Source organism: Molothrus aeneus, chromosome 4 (assembly GCF_037042795.1).
Source record: "Molothrus aeneus isolate 106 chromosome 4, BPBGC_Maene_1.0, whole genome shotgun sequence".
NCBI classification, from domain to species: Eukaryota; Metazoa; Chordata; class Aves; order Passeriformes; family Icteridae; genus Molothrus; species Molothrus aeneus.
In genome coordinates this window covers 57,744,050-57,768,227 of record NC_089649.1, presented here as the reverse complement: position 1 = coordinate 57,768,227, position 24,178 = coordinate 57,744,050, and the positions used below count along the sequence as shown (strand labels likewise).

The 24,178-nt window shown below is 36.4% G+C and overlaps 1 protein-coding gene across 5 annotated transcripts in view; it reads right to left on the bottom strand.

Annotated features, from left to right (window-relative positions):
* LCORL (ligand dependent nuclear receptor corepressor like) overlaps positions 1-24,178 on the bottom strand; it is a 79,702-nt gene that overhangs the window by 23,435 nt on the left and 32,089 nt on the right. For 3 of the 5 annotated variants that reach the window (XM_066548575.1, XM_066548573.1, XM_066548574.1), the window contains exons 5-6: positions 16,613-16,867; positions 7,770-7,860 (exon numbers count right to left, since the gene is read on the bottom strand). In XM_066548575.1, the coding sequence (XP_066404672.1) occupies positions 7,770-7,860; positions 16,613-16,867 (346 nt within the window). Of the gene's footprint in view, positions 1-2,074; positions 6,360-7,769; positions 7,861-16,612; positions 16,868-24,178 lie in introns of those variants that run through there. The other 2 variants (XM_066548572.1, XM_066548576.1) reach the window with 2 other exon arrangements.

Here is a 24,178-nt window from a genome sequence, read left to right as displayed (position 1 = left end):
CAAGTTTCTTACCGGATGCAAACTTGTATTTTTATTGTTCTAGACATATTTTAAAGTTTAGAGCTTAAAACCAGCCAACTGTGCATAATAATTCTTCATGTTTTTTTCCTTCTCCTGTAATATTCAGTATGAAATGGTATACATTCAAAATCAGGCATCTAGATACTAACTCATAAAGGTGTAAGATAATTGTGATGGTATTAGTTGAAGTTGAGATAATATTTAATCTGAAATGATTAAGTCTTAAAAAGAAAAAAACCAAAACCTCTTTGCACTTGCAATCTAAAACAAAACCCACTCTTTTTGAAATGCCACTACACTGAGAAAGGTCTGTTACTCCAACAAATTCAGGAGTCACAAGGTATCAAAATCACTACACTTGTAAAAAGAAAGCTCATTCTAATAGTACCATTAAGGATAAAAGGTAATTGCCCTCCCCACCACCATGATTTTAATTAATGTTTTGAAAGGCCAGATTAAAAAAAAAAAAAAATCAACATGCCACTAGGCCTCCATCTTCCATATTCTGTTTGTAAACCAGAGTAAATTTGTTAAGTATTAATTTGCTAAAAAGACAGCTACAGCAGACTCTTTTTTAGATTGAATTTTTAAACTAGTACCTTTCTATCGGTCTAGACTTGCAAGGTGTGTCTACAGCTTCACTGGAAAGCTTGAACTATAGAGGACCTGTATCCATAACTGCTATTTAAAATCTGTTCACTGGTGGAAGAAACTTCTGGAGCCTTACAATCTTCTCAAAGGGAGTGACCAAATCATCCACAGGCCTCAAAACTCTTGAATTTGCTATGTGAAGATCAATTTGTTGTATAAAGCAATATTCTGACTATCACAGACATTCTAAAACAATTTCTTTCCTGATTACCCACCCTTGTGTGACATCTATAATCTGCTTTCCTTTAACGTGAGTTAGTTTCTAAAGCTGACAGATAACAGACAACTTTCATCTATTCTATTGTGATCGATCTTCTGAGTTCCTACAGACACATGGAGCCCTTACTCAGCCACCACTTGGGAGCAGAGCTTATTACACAAACAAATTCAAGCATTAAAGCAACACATTTTCCTTGAAGTATCTCCCTGTACAGATGTAAATATATTTAAACATACTGATTTTTAGTAGCTTTTCAATAGAACTATTATAATTATTCTTCGGTTTCCTGTAATACCTTCCTATATCTCTTTAAATTTGTGTTGTCACACTGTAGTTTAGCCTATCCTCAGGATAAAAGGCTTAAGCAATAATTTCATAGAAGGAAGACCTATCACTTTGACAAACTGCACACTTCCTCCGAACCACACACAGAAAGATGGCAGGAGAGAGTGGGCAGGAAACTGAGGGGTTGAGAGGTGAGAGGATCAATATGCTGCTACTCTGGCACCTTCAGGACCAAGGTCAAGCATGGAATGATGTTTCCCTTCTGGCAGATAGGGGCACTTAATAACATGGAGTGGGGATTGACTAGAGTCCAAAAATGGCACAAAGGCAACAATGTGATAAGGTTAATTCCCAGACTTTCAGTGTATTAATTTACATATAAAGAAGTAAAACTTGGCCTCCTCCACTAAAACTCAAAACTATCAGGGAAGAGCTCTATGAGAGGACTCCCAAAAGAGAACCTTCCCTTGTTGTCTCAGCCAGAGAGAAGATAGAGCACTCTAGCAAGATCTGTACAGACCAGGAACAGCAACAAAACTGGAACAGAACATAGTTTCAAGTACTCATACAAACAGAATGGAATTACTATAGAAATACAAATCTGTCTTACAAAAATGGGTGTTTTCTAACTTTATTAAGTAAATAAGTATCTCAAAAAAACTATACTATTTGTAATTTTTAGCTGCTAACTAAGGGGGGTGTTAGAAAAATAATTTTCTGGTTTTGTTCTCATTAGTAATTAATCAATTCAGAGAAAAGAAAACATCCTTCCTTAAAGCTACTTTCTGATAAAATTCTCATAGCAAATTAGTCATTATGAGCTTAATTTGTACAGTTCTTGGTATTATGCCACTGCTAATCAACTTGTGCCTCAAGAATAAGTCAAATAAGTCAGTGTACAGGTTTTTGTTTCTTTCTTTTTTTTTTTACTGAATGAGCAAATCAATCACACATCAGTGTTGTAAATTTATGTGCAAAAGCATTGAAGTGCTTTACTACAAATTACAACGTAGAAACACGTTAACTAAACAATTAAATTCATACAATCAGATTTAGGAATATAACAACACAAAGAAGAAACAGAATTACAGTACATTTACAACACAAGACAAATACATGGAATTCATTAGAAAATATTGTAATAAATAATTCATGAATTATAGTGCAATTGATTTATGCATAAATATAACTAATTGCCTAAAAATCAGTTGTTAACAAAAATCTGTCAAAAATCAAGGCAGCCACAGAGTTTTACTAAATTACTGCGACAATGGAAATACTGCAATTAAAAAACAAATACAAGTATTTGTACTGTAAACAACTAAAAAAATCAGTCTCACTAAAGTTAATATACAATTTAATATAAAATTGTCATTAGCTACCAGAAATGGTTTAAACAACTTTACTGAGCAGTAGTTCTAAAAACAGAGGCACTGTTTTTTAATATAAAATACTTGAGAAACATTCAAATAAGTAGAAAGCATGTAGGGCTTGCTTTCGCCTTCATTTAAAATTCTGCTGAAACAGGAATTTTCAGAAATTGTCAATTACTAAGTAGTGACTGGTAACTGAATTTATAAAACAGTTCAAAATGTATAATTTAAATGACATTAATGAAATACATAGGGATTGGGGGAGGAGAATTTACACATTTCCCTGCCTTTCCTTAGTTGTGTAATTAAAATGTTAGCCTAATAATTAGAAACAAATAATTCTGTTCTTTAAACACTTACAGGTTGAGTATCATCTATAAACTATCAAAAAATATTTTAATTACTATTTCTGACCAAAAAATAAATACAAGTACTAAAATGTTGAAAATTAATTATAATATTACATACAAAACTACTGAGTACTGTTAAGTCAATAGTAAAATGATCCCTGATTTTATGAATCCTGTTAAATTTTTGGTCAGGTCATCTTTTAAATGATATAAAAAGAGTACTGTCACTTGCCTTCAATATAAAGTTCTGACTCAAATTTCTAACAATGTCTGAGGAGTAGAAAACATCAGTATGGTACAAATATTAGGCAATGCATTGAAGCCCCAGATTTTTGCAAGTAAAACTGTATAAAGACAGATGTTGAAACTTTTAATGCAGTTTTTTCAGCTGCATTTTTCACTGGGGATTTATTCACAAATTAATCCTTCTGGCCCTCACAAAATATGGCTTAATTCTTTTAAAATGAAAGATGACCCTGACATCTGCTGTTCTGCAAACTCCTTACCAGGTACAGTTCTGCTTAAAATCATAGAATCACAGATTAAGCTGAGTTGGAAGGGACCCACCAGGATCACTGAGTCCAACTCCTGACCCTGCACAGGACACCCCAAGAATCATCATGTGCCTGAGAGATTCATTCTGTAATATGCAAGTAAACCTTAATGACTGAAGAAGATTCAATATAGATCTGAGAGACCAAGGAACTGAGATACTGGTTGTGCAGTTTCAAAGGATTATTCTGTTCTAAAGTGGATGTTGCCATTTTTTAGTAGTGTTAATAGATGTGGGCTGGATTTTGCCACCAGTATTGCAGTATGCTCTCCACTGAATTTAATGGCAAGTCTATCTATGAATGAAATTACCTGATGTGGCCCATATGTATCTAATGTCCCATTTAATTTCTACAATTAACCCATACACATGGAAATTTAAGTGGGGAAAAAAACATGTGCATGTGCACCATGTGTATAAAAGTTGGAGAGTCTTTTTTTTATGCCAAATTAGATACATAGAGAAAAAATTACATATTGATAGGAAAAGGGCATTGATGTACAGTAGTGAATGTATGAAGCAAGCCCCCATTCATACGTAGACATATAATTTTCATATTACATAAAAAAATTAAGTGTGATAAAAAGTCCAATGTGAATACTTTGAAATTCATGTAAAAACTGCAATATGAAGGTAATTGGTCTCCCTTAAATTCTATTAAAAGTTACGTATTTAAAAGGAACTGTCTAACTTCTAACTACCAAATTTATAAAGAATTTATATTATTGAAAGTTCAAAACAGCTTCACTGTTTCATATTTGTATTTCTATCAAGACCCTGAACTGCAAATTTGGTTATTAGCAAGATGATAATGTAACTTGGTATTCATTTTGATAAACTGAAAATGTTTTGAAATGTCACAGCAGCAAATACATTACAGTTACAGTGAGGTTTTTCAATAGGAGTGTGACACAATCCTTAAATAAATTTTAAGTAGTCATAACATCAACTAACCAGCACGTTTAAACAAAAAAACAAACAAACCCAAACCATTCTCAAGCTCATTCTGTGCACAGTATGAACATGCTCTAAGTTGCATTCCAACTTTCTTTTTAAACCTTACAAGTTACCTTAATTATCAAACTAAAAAAGAAAATTATGTTAAAGTTTAAATTATTTTATGCTCTTAGTATTCCATCTTATTTCATATTTAATAATTCTATAACTACAGTAATTTCTCAGATTTCATAAGTGTACACTTTGTAAACACCAATTTCTTTCTAAACCAACAACAAAATTTTCTTAAAATGATAAAAAAATGCAGTTTATGCCTGCTAAACACACATTTTTGTAATGAAATGTTTTTCTTACTTGTATTGGATATTTAAATAACGAACTTTTTTTCTTTCACAGAATGTACTATATCCTACTAATACTTCACAAATTCACTTCCTTGTGAGGAACTATCTTTTTTTTTAAATCCCTTGCTGTGTATAATCTGAGTTACTTACAATTTATTGCAAGTATTCTGTGAACTATAAAAGTCTGCTAACCCTTGGTTGTGTATTTCCATAATAAGATGGATAATTGAATGGGTAAAGTGGTTCTCCACCAATTAAAAATTATGCTTCACATGACAAATACTTGTTTTCCCAAAACATCTTTATGCTAGTGACTACTAAATAAAACCTGAATCTTTTCACCTATTTATACATGGATTATATTAAATACACACTATCAGAATTAAGTGAGCAACTCTATAATTCTGTCCACAGTGAAAACCCTGAATAAAACTATTTTTCAAAAGGCATGTATGTGGTTTTTGAACTGTATAATTTCATGTCTTCTGTCAGAGTGAGCATATGTATTTCTCACATAGTGTGTGTATACAGACATACATACACACACACAAAACAATTTGCTAACAATTATTCTACACAGGCTTGCTACTATTTTTGCAGCTGCCAGTCCCTGAATCTGTCATATTAAATAAGCCAGTATCTGGTAAACGGAGTTTCTTCTTCGGTGGAGTCTTCAATGTTCCAGATCTTTCTTTTACTTTATATTCTAAAGTGCTGTGAGGTACCCCATAAATTCCTTGTGCTTTGGAAACACTCATTTTCCCACTCATTACCATTGCAATTGCTTCTTCCATTATTTCATGGTCATACTGCCGATAGCGGCCACGTTTTTTCCTTGGTTGCTTATTATCTTTACGATCCAAACTATCTTCTGTATTTTCTGAGGTTCCATCTACTGTCCCATTCTTAGCATTAAGACACAAAGGAGAGAGGTCCCCATGCAGAAAGTAGGAGTCAACACTTGAGTGAGTTACAGGTCCAGAACATTCAATTTTGTTCTGTTTAGGGAGGATATTTTTCAATTTTTGAAGAGCTGATCCGTCTAAGACTGAGGAAGTTTTAGAAACGTGGTACATAACATCCAGAAGACCAGCAGTATCAGACTGTGGTTTGGACACAGAACTTATTCTTAGCTGAGGAATTTTTAATTGTACAGTGGGACTTGAAGTTTCATATTGTAGATTTTCACTTTTTTCTTTAAACTGAGTGACCATTCTCTGTAGAGTTAACTGGTGGAGGTAACTGGAAGCTGTTGGGAATTTTAATTCTGAGGTTTCAAGTAGACTGAGTTTACTTTTTTCTGTGCGCTCTGCTTGAGCTCTTGCCCACAAGGCTACTTTTTGTAGGACTGCACAAGTTTCTTTACTGTCTTTAAATGAATAACTATCATTGAAATCTCGAGTTTTATTTTTAAAAGGTGCAGGCTTTCCTGCTGGTAAGGCTTCTAAGTGGAGAAGTAAAGTTTTTTGAGGTATGCCATAAAGTATGCCTGCTTTATTTATGTCCAGTGCTCCAGACTGAATGTCTTTCAAAGCTTTTGAGAGCAAACCATCTGCAAACTCAGCACTTCTTTCCACATAGTCCTCTCTGTTTCTGTGTAGTCTCCTGGATGGATGGAATGAAACGATGGTAAACTGATGTATGAGAGACTCTCACACAGCTATGGAAGGGAAGGGTCCACTCCTTTATTATACTCCTTGCTTCGGTAACATCACTGCTTCTGATACTTTTTAGCCTTTGAGATGTGGTAGTTAAATGATTATCCTAGCAAAATGTTACAGTTCTGGTAGGACAGTGTGTCAAAAATCATACCGTGGCTTCTACAGCAGCCCTTCCAAGAACTTTATATCCTAGCTCAGTATTTGGTAATAGTCTCATGTGCTTGCTATATCCCCTTGTTCACATGCTTGCAGAGCAACACTGTTATAATTTTAATTATACAATTAACGTTCTGTTAAATACCCAAATCCTAAAGGAGTTTTTGTTAGTAGAAACGTGACGTTACCGCTAAACAAGTAATAAAAGAGTCAACCCCCTTATAGAAAATTTGCAGCAATAAGTACATAACTACACACAAACATCCCAGACTTACACAAAACTAGGCTTTCTACAACAAGAGGATAAAGTGCTGTAGTTAACAATCAAGTCCATTTTTCGCAAAATAAGACAATTTTAAAAACTTCTACTCACTATTTACAGCTCACTAATTACAAAGCCATCCATTTTCAAACTTTTTCATATCAGCAAATTAATAAAATGCACTTTTACATCATTCAACAAATGCTGCTACTGTAGTCCTATTTGCAATAAGTTATTTTTAAGACGTACAGGTGACAAAAAGGGTCCTGCTATGGCTAGTGGATGGGAGGATGCCAAGATCATAAAATCCAACAAAACAAAGCAATTCACTACTTTTGTGGTAGCATTCAGCAGATGCAATAACGCTTTCCTTGCTGAATAAAGAAATTTAACCATTTGCCACCACACACCATAGTCAGAACCATGATGCAAATACAAGTATGATGATTAAGAGCTCTCTCTCACACGCTTGCTCTCTCTCTCTACTAAGGAATATTATAGGTAATAGTCATTTAACTTGTTCATGTTAGTTGAAGAAGATTTTGCATCTAATTATTAACATGGTCGTTTTTGTCCAGAATTGAAATACCCTAAATAAATTCTAAAATAATTATTTGCATTTTCTTCTACTAGTCTCTTACTTCTACTGTGTTATGTAATCAATTTTCATGTAATTTTTAGTAACATGAACTAAAGTTTGGTGATTGTTCTGATAACTTTTCTTTAAACAGAAAAAAAAGGAAAAAAGACAAATGAAACATATGATATATACATAGACACACACTTATGAGTGACAAAAATTCTTTTGAAAGCAAAATAGGAACCACATGTGTGTGCCAGTATATACAGGTATGTTATGAACATAAAACCTGGCCAAAGAAGAGAAACCTGGATTGTCTTTTTGATAAGCCAAAGAGAGTCCTAAATATTGCTTACCCAGACACTGAGTTTTCAGAACACAAGGGATCATATTTTGGTTCTTCCAACCTTGCGCTTTTCTTTGTAGAGAGATCTAGCACTCCATCCCCTGCAAAGAACGAGCAGTGATGATAACAGTGGCTTTAACGAAGATCTCAGAAATTTTGTCAGAAAATGTATTTTCACCTATGGCACAATTTTCAAGCAGCTACTTTATCTTGTAAATTTATGACACCTTATTCCATTAACAGTATCAGCCATCAGTAAATGATTTTGTGTATTTGATTTGTCACCAAGCTTTATAAATTTGAGAAAAAATAAAAAGTAAACCCATTTAGAAAAAATAAAATTTAAAAGAACCTGTATTAACCAAACATGACTGCTTTCCTGAAAATCACGTATCTATATTGCACATTTTACTTTCAAGGCAACCAAAACAATGCACTTGATATTACAATTATTATTCATATTTACTCACTGTAAACAAACACACAACTCTGATGCTGAAGTTCAACTTAACATAAATCCTAGGATTACAGGATTCAAGCTAATAAGGATCTCAGGAGGCCCCCCAGACCAACCTCCTGCTCCAAGCAGTGTCAGCAATGACACCAGACCAGGTTACTGGATGAGCAGGTACCAGTAACTGGGTAACTTCCCAGTATCCAGTAACTTCCCCCTGACTGGGAAAAGAGCTTAAGCCCAATACAGAGTTCTAACACTTTAACCATACATACTCCTCCTGCTACCTCCACATATATGCAATAATATTAGAAATAAGAAAAACCTGAAGTGGGGTGGGAGTTTGCTCTGTCAAGTCACTGGTAAATGTTAAAATTCAAGATTTATACTTGGCTGTTAAAGTCTATGAAGTACTGAATAGAAAAACTTACTTTTTAAAAATCAGTACTTAAAAACATTAACAGTTAAAATATTCCTTTTAATTAAAAAAAAATCAATGACATTTAAATGATAGTTAAATCCCCTAAATATATATTTAATTTCATACCTTTCTTCCTTGGTTCTCTGTTTCAAACTTGGGCTGTTTTGTGTGCCTGAGCTCTGCGAATTCAATTTTGAGTTTCAACACGTAGCTCAACATTCAACTCTATAATCAGCTTTATACTACCCCGTATAGCATTTGCAGTGTCATTTCCATGTTTCAGTACCTATTATTTCAGTACTTATTTCTACTATTTCAGTATCTATTATTTCTAAAACATCAATCAACTGCACATACTTTCCCACAGCCTCAGATGCAGACAATGGTTGAAGCATCCAAATGCCAACAGTCAAAAAAGAAGTCAAGAAAATGGTTTGGGTAGCTCTCCTTTATACCAATAATGCAAAGAAATAGAGTTCTGTATACGAATCAAATCCAGATTTTTGTTTTTGGACTGCTTTTTGACTGTTCTTCCACAGCTCTTTTGTACTATTTGAAGGAGGTCAAAGAGAGAAAAGGTAACATCATAACTCAGCAATAGGGGATGAATATATATAAGTATGCCCCTTGTCAAGGGTGCTTCTTTTCATCTGAATACATTCCTTTCAAAATTTTAAAGTCAGAGAAAGGACTAATGCTAATCAACCTTCCTGATGCACTGATATTGCAGAAGAAAAAGCCAATTAAGAACACTACAAAAAAATTCTACATGGACATTTTGGCCTACCCAGGAATACCCAGGCTCAACCCAAAGTCCCTGAGTCCTGTGGAACAGATTTCATCTGTTGTGCTCTGTCAGTCGCACAAAGTAAATCTCCCTTTCTTAAGTGCTTGTGTGCTCTCCCTTTCTCCATCTTCAGTTGACACTCATAGGCATCACAAAGAAGTTTAGAAGACATCACTGGGAAAAAAACTACTCCAAAGTTGACAACCTATCAAGCAATAGAAAGCTAATTGTCTCTCCACAAATTTACCAAAAAAAACCCCCAAAAACCCACCAAAAACCAAAAACCTAGGCAAAGGTAGCAGCTAGCAAGATTTTTAGTAAAAGAAAGAGCCCCAACAAATCAACAAAATCCAAAGGCTCTTGTAAGATTCCATAATGAAAATAACTTTTGTTCCCAATCTTTCAGAACTGGCTTTGACAACACCAGGCTAGCAATCAGTTGAAAAATTACTAAAAGAACACAGTAGTGAAAATTCAGCTTCCTGAATAAAAAAATTAGATATATTTTCAGCCTCTAAAGGATGGAAATATATCTAATTTAAATCTAATAATCTAAAGGATGCGCAGAACTGATGGAATTTAAGGTTCAAGACATTTGGTTCTTCCAACACAGCAAATTCAAATTCATTAAGTACATGACACCTCCCTGAAGACAATGCTTTATGGGAAGATGATACCCAGTAAAGAGAATCATAGAAGAAATTTGATACACATGCAAAATACCAGATAGAGTCACTGGACCACAGATTTTTTTTTTTTAGTAATTTCATTTGAACTTTTAAAAAAAGCAAACCAACCAATCAAAAAAAAAAAAAAACCACTAAAAAACCCCCACCAAAACCAACAATAAACAACCCTCACAAAAGCCCACCTCAAACTGCTAGGAAAATGAGAGCATTTGCTGTAAAGCTCTAAGACACAGTGAAATCCTACCTAATGAAATGAATGCATATACACAGTTGAGATGTTCACTTCAGTACATCAGGCACAAAAAGTTTGCAAAGAGGCATCCTACAGGTGGACTGTGAATCTTGGAAGCTTGTTACTTGCAAGATAGGGATAGTCTTCTCTAAACTGAGCCAGAACTTTCTATTATCCCTTACAAATCCATCAAAACAGGTATTACAGCAAGAATTCTGGACAGGAACTGAATTGTATCAGGTACAGAAAAACCACTCTGTAAGGTGGTTTTAATAAAAGCTATGAAATTACTTCCACTCTTTAGGTGAAGCCATGACTACTAAGAACTGATTCTTCATTAAAAAAAGTATAAAACATTGGATAATATAGAAAAATGCCTTAGATGTTTTTCAGGTTTGCTACTCATGGTCTTCTAATGCAGCTATTTCTATGCAAATTGAATTATTCTTATCCTCAAAGCAATGGCTCAACCTCCGGCCTTTGATTCTAGGCACAAGATCATCAGGTGCACCAATACCAAGATGAAACTAAGTGTAATCAAAGTTCATTTTCAAAATAATCAGGACCACAATCACTTGAAACTCCTCCACACTAGTGATATTAGGGAAGCAGGGAGGGGAAGGGGAAGCAACAGAAACCAGGTCAGCCTTGAGTTCCTACAACTGGTATTTGATTTCTCAACTGATTTTTTTTCTGGGTTTCAGGAAATCTTTAAGTAGCTATTATGAGCTGTCTTATTAGATCAGATAATCCACACTACTCAGTCCTCAGCCTCCAAGGCAGGGGAGCACTCCACTCCTACTCTGGAAGAGCACATCAGCCTGGCTACTACCTGCAGCTCTTTGCTCTCCTAGCAGCTGCTGTCGTTGGCTTAGGGATCTCAGAGATTTATCCCTGCCTACTCTAGCTTTAGTTTCTAGCCTTGTTTCTGTTAACTGTGAAATCTAAGGCCCTTTGTGAACCCAGTGACCCATGACTTCCTGTCACAGCAGTTCCGATGTTTAAGAACAGTTGAGCAAAACCTACCCATTACCTGTCTCTTCCTCTAAGAATTTTCAGAGAGTCCTACCTAGTTTTAATACAGTGAGATTTAGTAAATAACAACTCTCCCTTTACTTTATCCATCCACAGGACAAGGGGTTTTGTAGCAACAAGACAATAGTCTTGTTTTCAGTACTTTTCCTGATGGTGCCTTGCCTTTTGCTGGCTACTTTCTGTGCTTCTGAACACAGAGTTTTCAGGAAACTGTCAACAGGAACAACCAAAGCTTTTTATTAATTCTTAACTACCACTTTGAGTAGCCCTTTTTGACTTGAAGTGCTATTTAGTAACATAAAAGAATGCCAGATGAAAAGTATATGGCCATACCTAGGGTGATCAGGGCCCAGTCCTGGCAGTATCTGTGAGGACAAGCCAGGGGCTGCCCTGTGCTCGACACAAATGGCTGGGTCCCAGACCTGCTGCAGGACACAGCTGAGTCCAGCAGCCACTTGGGCAGAAACTCTGGAGAACTTTATTTAAGAAAGGGGGAAAAGTGCCAGATGGACATAAAAAATGGGAACAAAAAGAATGAGAAAATATCAGAGGTAAGTCCAGCAGCAGAGAAAAAACATTAGGTACAGACTGTGGACAGCCCGCATCCAATCCCCTTGCACTACAGGGCTGATGGTGGTGGTGGTCACAAGTGGACCTGGAGTGAAGCTGAGCCTGGGAAAGGAGGGATAAAAGGCAGTGTTTCAATGACTTCTTGTTTCTATTAATTTATATTAATAAGCAATAATTTGAATTATTTTTCCCAAGCAAAGTCTGTTTAGCCCATGATGGCAAGTGGTAGAAAGCAATGACCATGTCCTTATCTCAAGCCATAAGCTCTCCTTTCTGCCCTTCCCATTTTCTCCCCTGTGCCATTGTGAGAGAAGAACAAATACATGTAGTAAAACCAGGATATTCAGAAAAAGAAGTTTATTTTCAGTAAAGTTTTGAATTCCTTCAATACAAAACCAGGATATTAAGAAAAAGAAGTTTATTTTCAGTAAAGTTTTGAATTCCTTCAATACACTGCCAGCTATCTTTTGATGTCTTCCAGTCTATGATGGCTCAATGAAACAAGGGAATTATGAAAATTTTCTTGCATGTTTTGGCTATGTTTACACATTATCAGCATGTGGTTTTGGATATCTTGGTTCCAGAAAATCCAGAAACAAGAATAAGCTTGTGCAGCTTAACCTGCAGATTATATATTAGTACTGCTTCTACTTCTGACTCTTAAAGTCACTTTGCTTAGAAGCTTGAGAACTATCAACCCTCCTGTATCTACCAAGTGAAAGAAGCCTCTGCATTAAAATTTGCTGCTGCTAGGAACATTCCTGAAAGAGCTCAGCCCCATGACTGCACAAGGAAATACGTTGCTGCAGGATATTCCAACTATGTTTCTTACTCACTCATTTCATTCTGTAAGGATGCTGCTTCTTCACTGGCTTAGTTTAGAGGAAAAGCAATATTGCAGAAGCACACAGCAACACCTCACTTTTGTTAGATGCAGTGCATGGAAACCAGACTTTGTTTCACTTCACAGAGCACTCATTACCAAGGCCTGGACAGTTTTAAGAGTTACATGGACTAGAAAACAGAGCAAGATACAGGTATTTTTGGAGACAGCTGCTGCTAATTAATTGAATGAAATGATTGCCTCATTACCAGTAAGACACATGGGAATGAAAGCACCCTGCTTAATTACCACACTTGCACCGGCAGAGCAAAGTAGAGGATGCTCTGGGACTCCATTACCAGTCAGGGGTCAGCTGGACATACCTGGATGCCAGTGCTTAAACTCATACTCAGTACCAAATGCTGCAGTTCCAGAGGTGCAATGGGTTCACCTTGGCCAGTAGTTAGACCCCAACTCAGCCCCTCTACCACTCCCCATCCTCAGCGGGGGGCAGGAAGAAATAAGATGAAGATCATCAAGATAAATACAGGGAAAACACTTGGCAATTACCATTACAGGCAAAACAGACTTGGGGAAAATGAATTTATTGCAATTTAAAATAGATTTGGATAATGAGAAAAAGATAAAAATTAAAGCATTTCCCCACTCCTACCTCTTCCCAGGCTCTTAACTTCATTCCCAATCTATTTCCCCCCATCCCCAGATGGCAAAGGCAAGATTGAAAATGAGGGCTAAAGTCAGTGCAATTCTTCTTTACAGCTCCTTCTCAACAGGCCACAGACCTTCAGGAAACACCCAGATGCTCCAATGTGGAGTCTTCCACAGGCTACAACATGATGAGTATTTGCTCCACAGGCCGCAATGGAACACACGTTCCACCATGGTCCTTTCCATGTGCTCCATGGAAATATCTACTCTGGTGCCTGGAGCACCTCCCTTCCCCTTTCCCTCACCTCACTGCTCCCAGTGGTGTTTCTGACCCCTCCCTCTGCCTGTCCAGCATTTTTACACTTTCTTAATCATGCTTTCCCAGCAGCACCATGAGCCCAGCTCCTGTGCCTCCCTTCAGCTTGGTGTGGGTCTGTGGCAGAGCTGCCTGAGCCTTGCACAGGGAATCCACAGAGGCTTCTCACAGATGCCACCCTACAGCCCTCCCCAGCTACAAAAGTCCTGCCATGTAAGCCCAAAATATCAGGGCTATCAGGTCTGGAAGTCTCAGACCTAAGGATTTTTTGGCTTCAGAGATGGCCTCCAGAGGAAAGTACGAAGCTTTCTTTAATGGAGAACTTCAGTGGCAGAATCTGCTTTCAGTTCTGAGCTAGCACTTAGCTTGGATCTGCTCACTGCTTCTAGTAATCTGGAAATTAAAGTTTACTTCTGCCTCTCAAGCCCAAGAATCACTCTCATACTAAAGGAGTAAGATTGTCTATTTAGCTATTTAGATCATTCATTTCAAAGATAACTATTGTAAATACAAAGCACCTGCCTAGGCAGAAAGTGAACCTAAAGAATTTATACTTGGATTATTATCTGCTTAACAGGATTTGAATTAAAGATTTCAACTCTGAGGATCCATCAAAGCAATCTGAACTTCCTCCTGCTACTGCCACTTCATTTGGAAATTTTAACAGGAATTACAAATAGCAAATACTAAAGAGAGTTGCATGACATTTAAAAACATAACTAAGAATGGAACCATGGTACAGCTTTTAGAAGTCTCCAGACCAAAGAAAAATACTGTGTTAGAGAATTTACATTTCAAAAATAATCCAATTAAAAAACCTTCATAATTCCCTACCATAAGCACATGACACTTTATTATAACCAAGCTGTCTTCAGGAAAAGCGTAGAACTGAGAGATGGGTGCAATAATATACAGTCCTTGACAAAAGCTAATTGAAATAACTTTTTCATTAATCTTTGCACTTAGAACACAATGCAAATAAAAAGAGCAGGCTGACATTTTAAATCTTGAACTTAATTGCTCGTGTTGCCATCACTACAATAAAAAGCTAAAATAGCTCAAAATTAACATATTCATGGAAAACAGAAAGCACAATACAACTTCCCCGGTAGGTAAGATGTCCAAGCCACCTTTCTCCAACTACAGTCTTATTCCACTATTATTTCTCATTTCAGCATCTCTGAATTTCACCTCTGAACAGCAAGATGTTACCTTTAACATCTAAAAAGCACTCCAGAAATCATGGCAGTCTAAGTCCCGAGACTCTGCAGTGTCTTACATAGTTCAATGTGTAACTTGTACACTGTGTGTGCTGAGCAACTATTTTAGATTTAGGTATTTCACCCAAGGTGCACAATTCTAAACTTGCTATTTAGCCTTACCACAAGAAAAAATCCAACGATATAAAAAGATTATTTAAATAACTCCATTTCTCTGTATTTTAGATTTTTCTTAGAGAAAAGATCAATGGATTTTAAGATAAGGGTGGCAGCATAATTTTTTCCTGTCGCTGCCCTGCCCACCTCCTGCCTTCCCTTTCATTCCTCAAAGATTTATTTGGGCTCAGCAATGACCAGAACCTGCCTTTGGGGACTTTGCTCTTTCATGAACATTTAAGACTAGTTATAAATAATCAGCTGCTGAAGTAAGCAACATGCTATAGTCCTGATATCAGGAAAGTATTTTTTATTGCTCTTGCAAAAGAAATGCGCTTCAACCTGGCCAATTATAAACCTCTTAAATCTGTAATTCATCTGTCGAAAAATTACATCCAACCACAATAGGTGTTTTCTCAGGATTTAAACCACTAAGTATTTACTAAACCCTGGCATGAACTGGTTTCCACTGACCATACAGAATAAAAGCAAGAATTCCAGTATTTCCTAATTTTTTTCTGTCAAAGAGAAAGGATGCTTGAAATTTAACCTAGACTAGGTATATTTATCATGAGGAATCCATCAGAGCTTCCTGCCCCCAAGGATCTCCAATTAAAGACTGAATCATTAGGTACATACATACCAAATCTGCTAATGTATATTAAAATAAACAAACAAACAAAAAACCCAAACAAACTTAGTTCTGGCTCCTTTCAACTTTGTTAGTATGGTACCATACTTTTTTAGTATGGTACATACAGGTCAACTTTTCCCTTTGGTCTGCAATATTACAGGATTAACATAGACCCTGATATCTGTAAAAGACAAAAGCTGCTTTTGCCACTGCTTTCAGTTGCACATGACAGTCACAACCCTTCCAGAAAACTGCTGCTAATCCAAATCTAGTTCAAAGTCCAAAACCTCTTGTGATTATCCTGTTATCAGTTTTGGATAGCAATATTCCTTGAGGCAAAGAAATTATTTCCTTTTTGTAAATGATAGTGAGACAGACTATTTTTCTAGCTTTACTCTCAGTCAAGAAAGCTGCACTGTAATGATTAAGGTATGAAGTAAGGAAATTTTCTCCCAGATCAATCTTCTCTTCCCATCTTTCTAACCAGCCTGTATTTAAAGAATCAAAGGTTCAAGAGCTGACAGAGACTGAATGACATTTGCCCCATGAAATCCCAGGATCTTTTTCTCTTTTCTCAGGCTTCTCGACAGCTATTTCTTCAACAAAATTTTGAACCACTGTTACCTGTGACAGCACAGGAGAGAGGACTTAGATTCAGTATTCCAAAGCTGAAAAATTCCAATGCCACTTCTTTAACACAGGCACCCAGAAATCAGAACACTTATCTGCTAATGCACAATATGAAAAATGTTTCTATTTGACATGGACATTTATTTTTCAAGGGAATAAAACACCATAAAATAAATAAATGACAGCAAAACACAGATTATCAGATATAGAAATTTACCTTGCTGAGTATTCTGTTCTTGAGTTCGATTCACAGTGAGGTCTAGAGGGCTATCCTGTTCTTCCTGAAGGGAGTTTTCCGTTTGGTTCATTTGGATACTTTTACACATCAGACTTGGTTCAAATGATGAACCATTCCTGTTCTCTTGAATTTTGCTACTTTTTGAAATGTACTCAATCGCAAACTGACGGATCATTTTTTTCATTAATTCCTGAGCAACTAGGGGAATGTTAGGATCACAGTTCTGAGGAAGATCTAGAAATAAAAAACACAGGCATCAGATATATTAAGAACCAAAATTATCTACCTTTCTTATAATAAATACTTCATATAAGCACACAAATATGTTAAACGAGTACATCTGTAACTAACATATTAATTCAGATCTCTATCAAGTTTTTTTAATGAGCATTCCTAACTGGAAGTCACTTGAAAGAACATTTAGCATAGATCATTAATTTTTACCTTGCTCCTCTATCATAGCATGCAAGTAAGAGTATGTGGGGTTGCATTACTTAGGGGACTCAGAATCCATACTGTTGGCAAAAAAGTTGAATTTTCATTTACAGACTGTTCATTTTCAATTTTGAAAATAAAGTATTTTGAATACAAACCATGGAAGTAAAATAAAATATGTATTAATACAGAAAGAAGTTACTTTCAAAGAACAACAATAACAAAAATAATTTCAAAGTGTAGTTGTAAAGATTAGTCCTCTACATAACATAGAACAGTTGGACTTTTGAGGAACTGGTCTTAAAAAGAAAAAAAGCAAAAAGATAGTGTTCCACTCTTCAGATTATAAGCCCCATTGTAGGTTCAGGATTGAAATGTCAGAACTGATATGATGCTACTTGAAATGTCCCAAACAACTAGTAGTAATACAAGCAATTGAATACAAACAAAGTTTTAAGCTTTTATTGTAAAATCTTACAGGATTTTCAGGACATTTTCCAAGTGCTAGCAATAAAACACTTGGAAGAAAAGCTTTATTTCTCATTCTAAACTAACTATATCCTAGTTTTGCTTGTGTATGTAACATTTCAATGGAAAAAAGTATCTCATTTTAGAAACAAAACAAAATAAAGGATCAAATGTGATATATATTACTTTATTTTAATGCTACCTATCAGCTAGAAAAAAGTTAAACCTCTTACTAAAAAGCACAGCTGAAACCATAACTATGAATCACCAAAAAGAATCCTAATAGAAACAACAGAAAAAATGTAAGTGTAACTTAGCATAAATAATGTAATTAAGAAAGTTAAAGTAAGCTGTGCTACTGCACTGAGGACTGCAACACACCATTTCACAGGACAACTGACCATACTCAGAGATCTGTGTTTTCCCTTAAACTGGCAGCAGCAGTACTTACTTTACTACCTCACTCTTCCTTCTTCCCTTCAACTCTACACATCTCTCCACACAAATATCCTTTTCAATATATTAACCACTGCCCATCCTTGAGTTCATAGGTAATGAGCGAAACAGTTTTCAATCAAGAAGGGAGAGGGATTTAAAGCAAGTGTGAAAGCAATGAACAAGAATTAGCTTTTAGGTGAGCCCCGACTGCCTGGAGGAAATACCAAAGGACGTGGTTCCGTAGTTACTGGGATAATAAAGTTAATCTGAAACAAATAAAATAGATGATAAACTGAAGGGTTTTTTCATGGAAGTGAAGAAACTGAAAGGGCTGGGTTGGGTAGATGTTTGCATGCAAAGGGTACATCAGGTACATGTCCTAATAGGAAGTTTGGAGGATCACACAGTATATTTGCTCAAGTATTTTATGCCAATGAAGCTTTATCCATCAACTATCAAGAGAGTGACTGCCAGCACTGATCAAGGAATGCTGCTCAGGTTTAGGATGAATGCATGGAAGATTTTTTGCTTGTTTGTTTCAGGTTTATTTAAAACATACTCCATTTTGAGAATTCATTTTCACCAACAGAGCATTGCAAGGAATTACAAACCTGCACCTATGAGATCTGCTGTCTATAGCACACGAGAGGGCAGCTGACTCACTGCTCAGATGCTTCCTGTCAAGATCTTTTGGCCAGCCTCTCCATAGTGCTTGATGAGGTACAGTGAAGCTCCAGCATTTTTAAGACATCTTGGCTTCAAGAGAACTTACCCAAGGCATGACAAACCAAATCTGCTTATGGTTAAAGCTCTAGCTTCCAACAATCTTTCAACCAGATCTCTACCAAAATACCTAAAATTGACAGGTGCTTCTTGAAGAGAGATATGAGGTAAAATTCTAAATGATGGAGGATACCTACAAAGATCTTTCCCCACCATGTAACCTCCAGGTAAAGCAATATAAACAGAGCATACCTATTCCTGATTCCTAAATAATGAACTCAATAAATGTTCAACTGGAGTTTACCATCCTAGAGACACACTTAGAAGTAAAGAAAAAAAATTCAACAACAGACACTGGAACAGTAAGACAATAGATGTACAGTACTGATGCACATGCAAGAAAAGAATACAGCAAGTTAAGAGATGAAATTAAATAACTGAATTATCTAGGAACAAAATTGTTTGCATGACAGGGAAACGGTAGTTCCAGACAATGAAATCTACTGATCAACAGCTTAAGCTTGAAAACACAAAAATTTGACTGCCTATAATCAGAAACTCACAGAAAATGAATTATACAAAATATTATCAAGACTGAGTAGGGTCTGGAATGACCCTACTTATACAGAGCAATTAGTTTGTTGCATGCACACAAGAAAAACTTCTTTGATAACTTCTGGGTAACAGGTGATCATCAGTGCAAATGGGAGAATTATTTTACATCCTGGTGTAATCTGTACCTTTAAGGAGCAAAAGACCAGAGAGTACAGGGGACTACCATCAGCAGGAACACACAACAGCCTGGAACAGATTTCTCCTTATTAATCATCATCCTCTGCATCAATTATTACAAAACTGCAAGACACAACTAATTCAGAGGTGTCAAGTTTTTACTGCCTTTCTATTCCACTTTAGACTCTTTGCACCGGTAACAGTCAAGCATGTATTGCTTTCAGACACTTGCAGGAGGAGTCAGCTTTTCCCTTAGGAGCAAAGTCATCTTTCACCTAGTCAGAATAATAATGGATATATTTTTTTGTTCTTATAATATTTTCTTTAGAATTAGTTTAATTTTTTTAATGATTTCCAAAAACTCCCTATGAAGAATAAATGCAGCAGAATTTCTTATATATATTCAACTGCTGCAGCTATTGGTAGTTCACAGATTTTAAGTTATTTTACTCTGAAAAAGTAACATGATGAGGGGGTGGTGTGTGTCTAAGAGCATATACTCTGAAAGGTGTGCTCCTGGGTTGGGGTTGCATTTGAAGTCCTCTTGCTGCTAAATGCATATTCAATCAAAAGGGTTTGAAAAGACTCAGGTAGACTAATCAGCCAAAAATGCAAACAGTGCTGCTATCACATTGACTGTTCTGTAATGCAAATCATTAACTTGTAAATCTTGGTGGAAATACCTTGGGAAGTCTCTAGAAAAACTGCTTATTCAAAGTAGTCATCTTTGAGGTCAAAGTGAGTACCTCTGGATTTTACCTAGTTAGGTGAGGAATACTTCCATGGATGGGAGACTCTACAACCTCTGGGTGGCATGTTCTACTGCTTGCCTGTCCTCATTTTTCCTTACATTAAAAAGAACCTTTTATTTCAACTTGTTTACAGTTTGTCATTAAAGACTTTGACCCTGTCTTAAAATTAGAATATCCTGAGTTGAAAGGGACCCACAAGCATCATCAAAGTCCAGCTCCTGGCCCTACACAGGACACCTCCAAGAGTCATACCATGTGCCTGAGATTATTGTCCAAATGCTTCTTGAACTCTGTCAGGCTTGGTGCTGTGACCATTTCCCTGGGGAGCCTGTGCCAGTGCCCAACCACCCTCTGGTAAAGAATGTTTTCCTAATATCCAGCTGAACTTTCTCTGGCACAGCTTTGGGACTGAGGTTGACCTCAGGTCTTGTCACTGGTCACCAGGGAGAAGAGATCAGTGCCTGCCCTTCCACTTCCCCTCAAGAGAAAGTTGCAACTGCAATGAGGTCTCCCCTCAGTCTCCTCTGGGCTGAAAAAGGCAAGTGACTTTCAGCCACTCCCTGCATGGCTTCCCCTTAAAACCCTTCACCATCTTTGCTGCCCTCCTTTGGACACTCTCTAATGTTTGATGTCTTTCTTACACTGTGGCACCCAAAGCTGCCCCCAGCACTGGAGGTGAGGCTGCCCCAGCTCAGAGCAGAGCAGGACAATCCCCTCCCTTGCCCAGCTGGCCATGCTGTGCCTGATGCCCCCAGGACAGGGCTGGCCCTCCTGGCTGCCAGGGCACTGTTGGCTCATGTTCAGCTTTCCATCAACCAGGACCCCCAAGTCTCTTTCTGCAGTACTGCTCTCCAGCATCTCATTGGCCAGTCTGTTCCACCCAACATGGGAAAGTACTTCACCCATCCTGTGATTCATACCGGTAATTTTCCATTACACATGAGAAATTTGTAATTAGACATATAAAATTTTAAAACACAATGAAGCATATTTTGGGCAAGAAAGGTGTTCAAACTCTGAACTTACTATCACTACCAAATATTTCTTAATTGTTATCAGCAGATGGCACCAGATATATACTTGGTATGACCTGAATAGGTTTTTTTTTTTGAAGATGTTTTATTAGGAGTTGTGACTATAGAAAAAACTTGCAAAGTTTTAAATTTGCATGCCTACATCTTTTTAAATCCCTGTTTTTCACAGTCGTTATAAAATACAAGGCAGCTGTATTTAGTCCATGTATAATGTATAACTTGAACCCAGTAGAACAGTCTCTAAAGGTCTGCAGACCTGATGCTATTAGGATAAAAGAAGACTGAATTTGTGTGATGTAATCTGATATTTTCTGCTTTTGATTGTCAAGGTAACAGTCTGAAAACAAGAGAAAAGAGTAATTATGTAATGTAATTATGACTAATTGCAATGATTTATTTTAATTCAAAGGTCACATTTAGGATTAATAATTCCTCAGTTTATGTGCTGCACGAGCTTGTAACTACTCAAACCTGTACTGTACTATTCTGCACATTAACATTATGTGTGATCAGTAGACTGCAATGTCTATGGTGACAGATTTGACTGTCAGGACAATGAACAAGGAGTTAAAGGTTCCCAAAATAGTGCTCCATTTATCAAAAACCAGTATTTTTTCATTAAAAACTCAACCTCCTAACTTAATTTGTCTTCTGACACAATGCCAAAAGGCAGTCAAAAGCAGCAGGGAATCACAATCCCCCTTGTACCTGCAATCCTGTTGTGTGAGGAGAAGGACTAAGAACCCATGATTACTTCTCTGTGTGCCTCATAAATTCACTCGTTTCACAAAAAGGCCACATTTTATTTTAACAACCCCACCTCAACAGCCACCAAACTGTCCCAGTGACATTCTTAGTTCTGCTTGCAAAATTGTTCAGGTTACAACAGGAATACAATTACTTATTCTGAGGCCTGTATCATGATTAGTTCAGCTAACTTGACCAACCAACAAACAGAAGGAGTAAGTTAACTCTTCTGTTCTCATAAACATTCCACCTTTTTTCTTCCTCTACTCAGGTTGCAATGTTCAGTATTCTATATCCAGTCATATTTCTATTAATCCTTGTAAATGTAGTAGAAATTATCAAGAAATGCAGAATTAGTGAAGAGAATAACACTGGCAGGCAGGTCAACACAAAAAGTATCCCCTTAAGAAAGAGTGAAAACCCCATGAAACATTCTTTCCTGATGAAGTTTAAGAGGGACAGCAAAGCTGTCACAGAAGTTTATTGCACAAACTCTGTCAGTGTCAGTCATTACAGAAAACCATCCAGATTTTGAAAGGACAAGTTAGATTTCTTAAGATTAATAATCAAAAGAAACTGCAGGTTTTGGATGAAGTAGTGTGTGCAACTCAAAGCTACACCTCAGAAAGTAACACTTTTATTTTTAGTCTGAAATAATGTGTGCATGATTACATTGTCATAGGTTTGCTAAATGAAATGTACCATGCCCAAGACGCATAATCAGCTTGTGACAGCTGCACAACCAATAGAAAACTACTAAAAGAACAGAAGAACTCAAATTCAGGTATATGGTATGGTATAACAAAGACGTATTTGTGAAAGGAAATATTTTAGTATATAACAAGGATATCTAGAAATAGTAAAGAGCTTTGAAAAGCTTACAGGAAAATTACTTTGGGATGGGAAACGTGGCATTGAAGATACTTGACACAGCAGCCCAGAGAATCTGAAAAGATTCAAGTAATCGCGAACATTCTCTCTATAATTTTGTGCCTAAATTCCTTAACTTCTATATGGGCTTCTCATGTCTCAGTTGTCTCTTGGTGGATCATCTATGCTGAAGATAGAACCAGATTCACAACTCTTTTTCTTTGGTTTTGTTTAAAGAGGTCACATTAATATTGCATAGAAAAACGTGCTTCTAAGAACACACAACGTGTATTACTAGAAATACAGAAAATTAATAGTCCATGAACAAAATGTCTGATCAAGCTTTTAAACAACTGTGATTCTGTGATATAACAATGATCATATGTCACACTCTATAATACTCATAGAAAAAAAAAAGACCCATATGTATTTTTAAAGCATTCTGTGTTTTTCCCTTAACAAAACAGAACAGCTGAACTTCAACATTATGGAAGTGGAAAAGCACCAATCTAAGTCTACTCTGCTTACACTACCAAAAGGGTAAAGAGAGATGTCATACTTGGGAAGAAAGCATTTGGGTTTCAGACACATTGTTTAATGGCAACTATCAGCATTTGATGACAAAGAGGGCTTTGGATTTGTGAACATGTCTGCTGAGCACAGGACTTTCCTACAGACAACTGAGTACAAAACTGGTCTCTCACTAATGCACAGTGAAGTTGGGTTCCTAATAGGAAGACCTTAGTTGTTTACAGCATTTCAAGAGTTTACCCATTTTGGCAGGAGTTCATCATCTTTTGTCCTAGATTCTATAGACAAATAGGCATGTTTTGAGATCTTCTGAACAAGCTTCCTGATACAAAAAAACCCAAAACAACAAACCCAAACCCACAACCAAATCTCCTCAAACTAGTCTACAAATTAAAAAAGCCATATATAAATTTCTTCAAAATAAAAGATTAATGTGACCAAGAAATGAACTCTCTAATTTGCTCAATGGTCTTAGAAGTTGTTCATAGAGGGCTAAAATAGCTACAATAGCAAGAGAGTAGATCATGTTGAGGAGTTTGAAATCCAAACAAGTGTTAATCCATTCTAAAGACAGCCAGCCAAGAATTCTACAATTTTCTAACAACAAAAGAACATCTGGTTTGGGACCAGGTATAAGAACTATTCCTTAGCTAACCATTCCTTAGCTAAACATGTACTGGAAATTTTTTTTATTCCTTTCTTCATAAGTTGATACTTGAACTCAAAAACCTACAAAAATTCAGAAAGCAGACTTGGTTGGGATTTTCTTAGTAGAACTCTTCATCTTCCTCCTAAAATCCAAACCAGTTACTTGA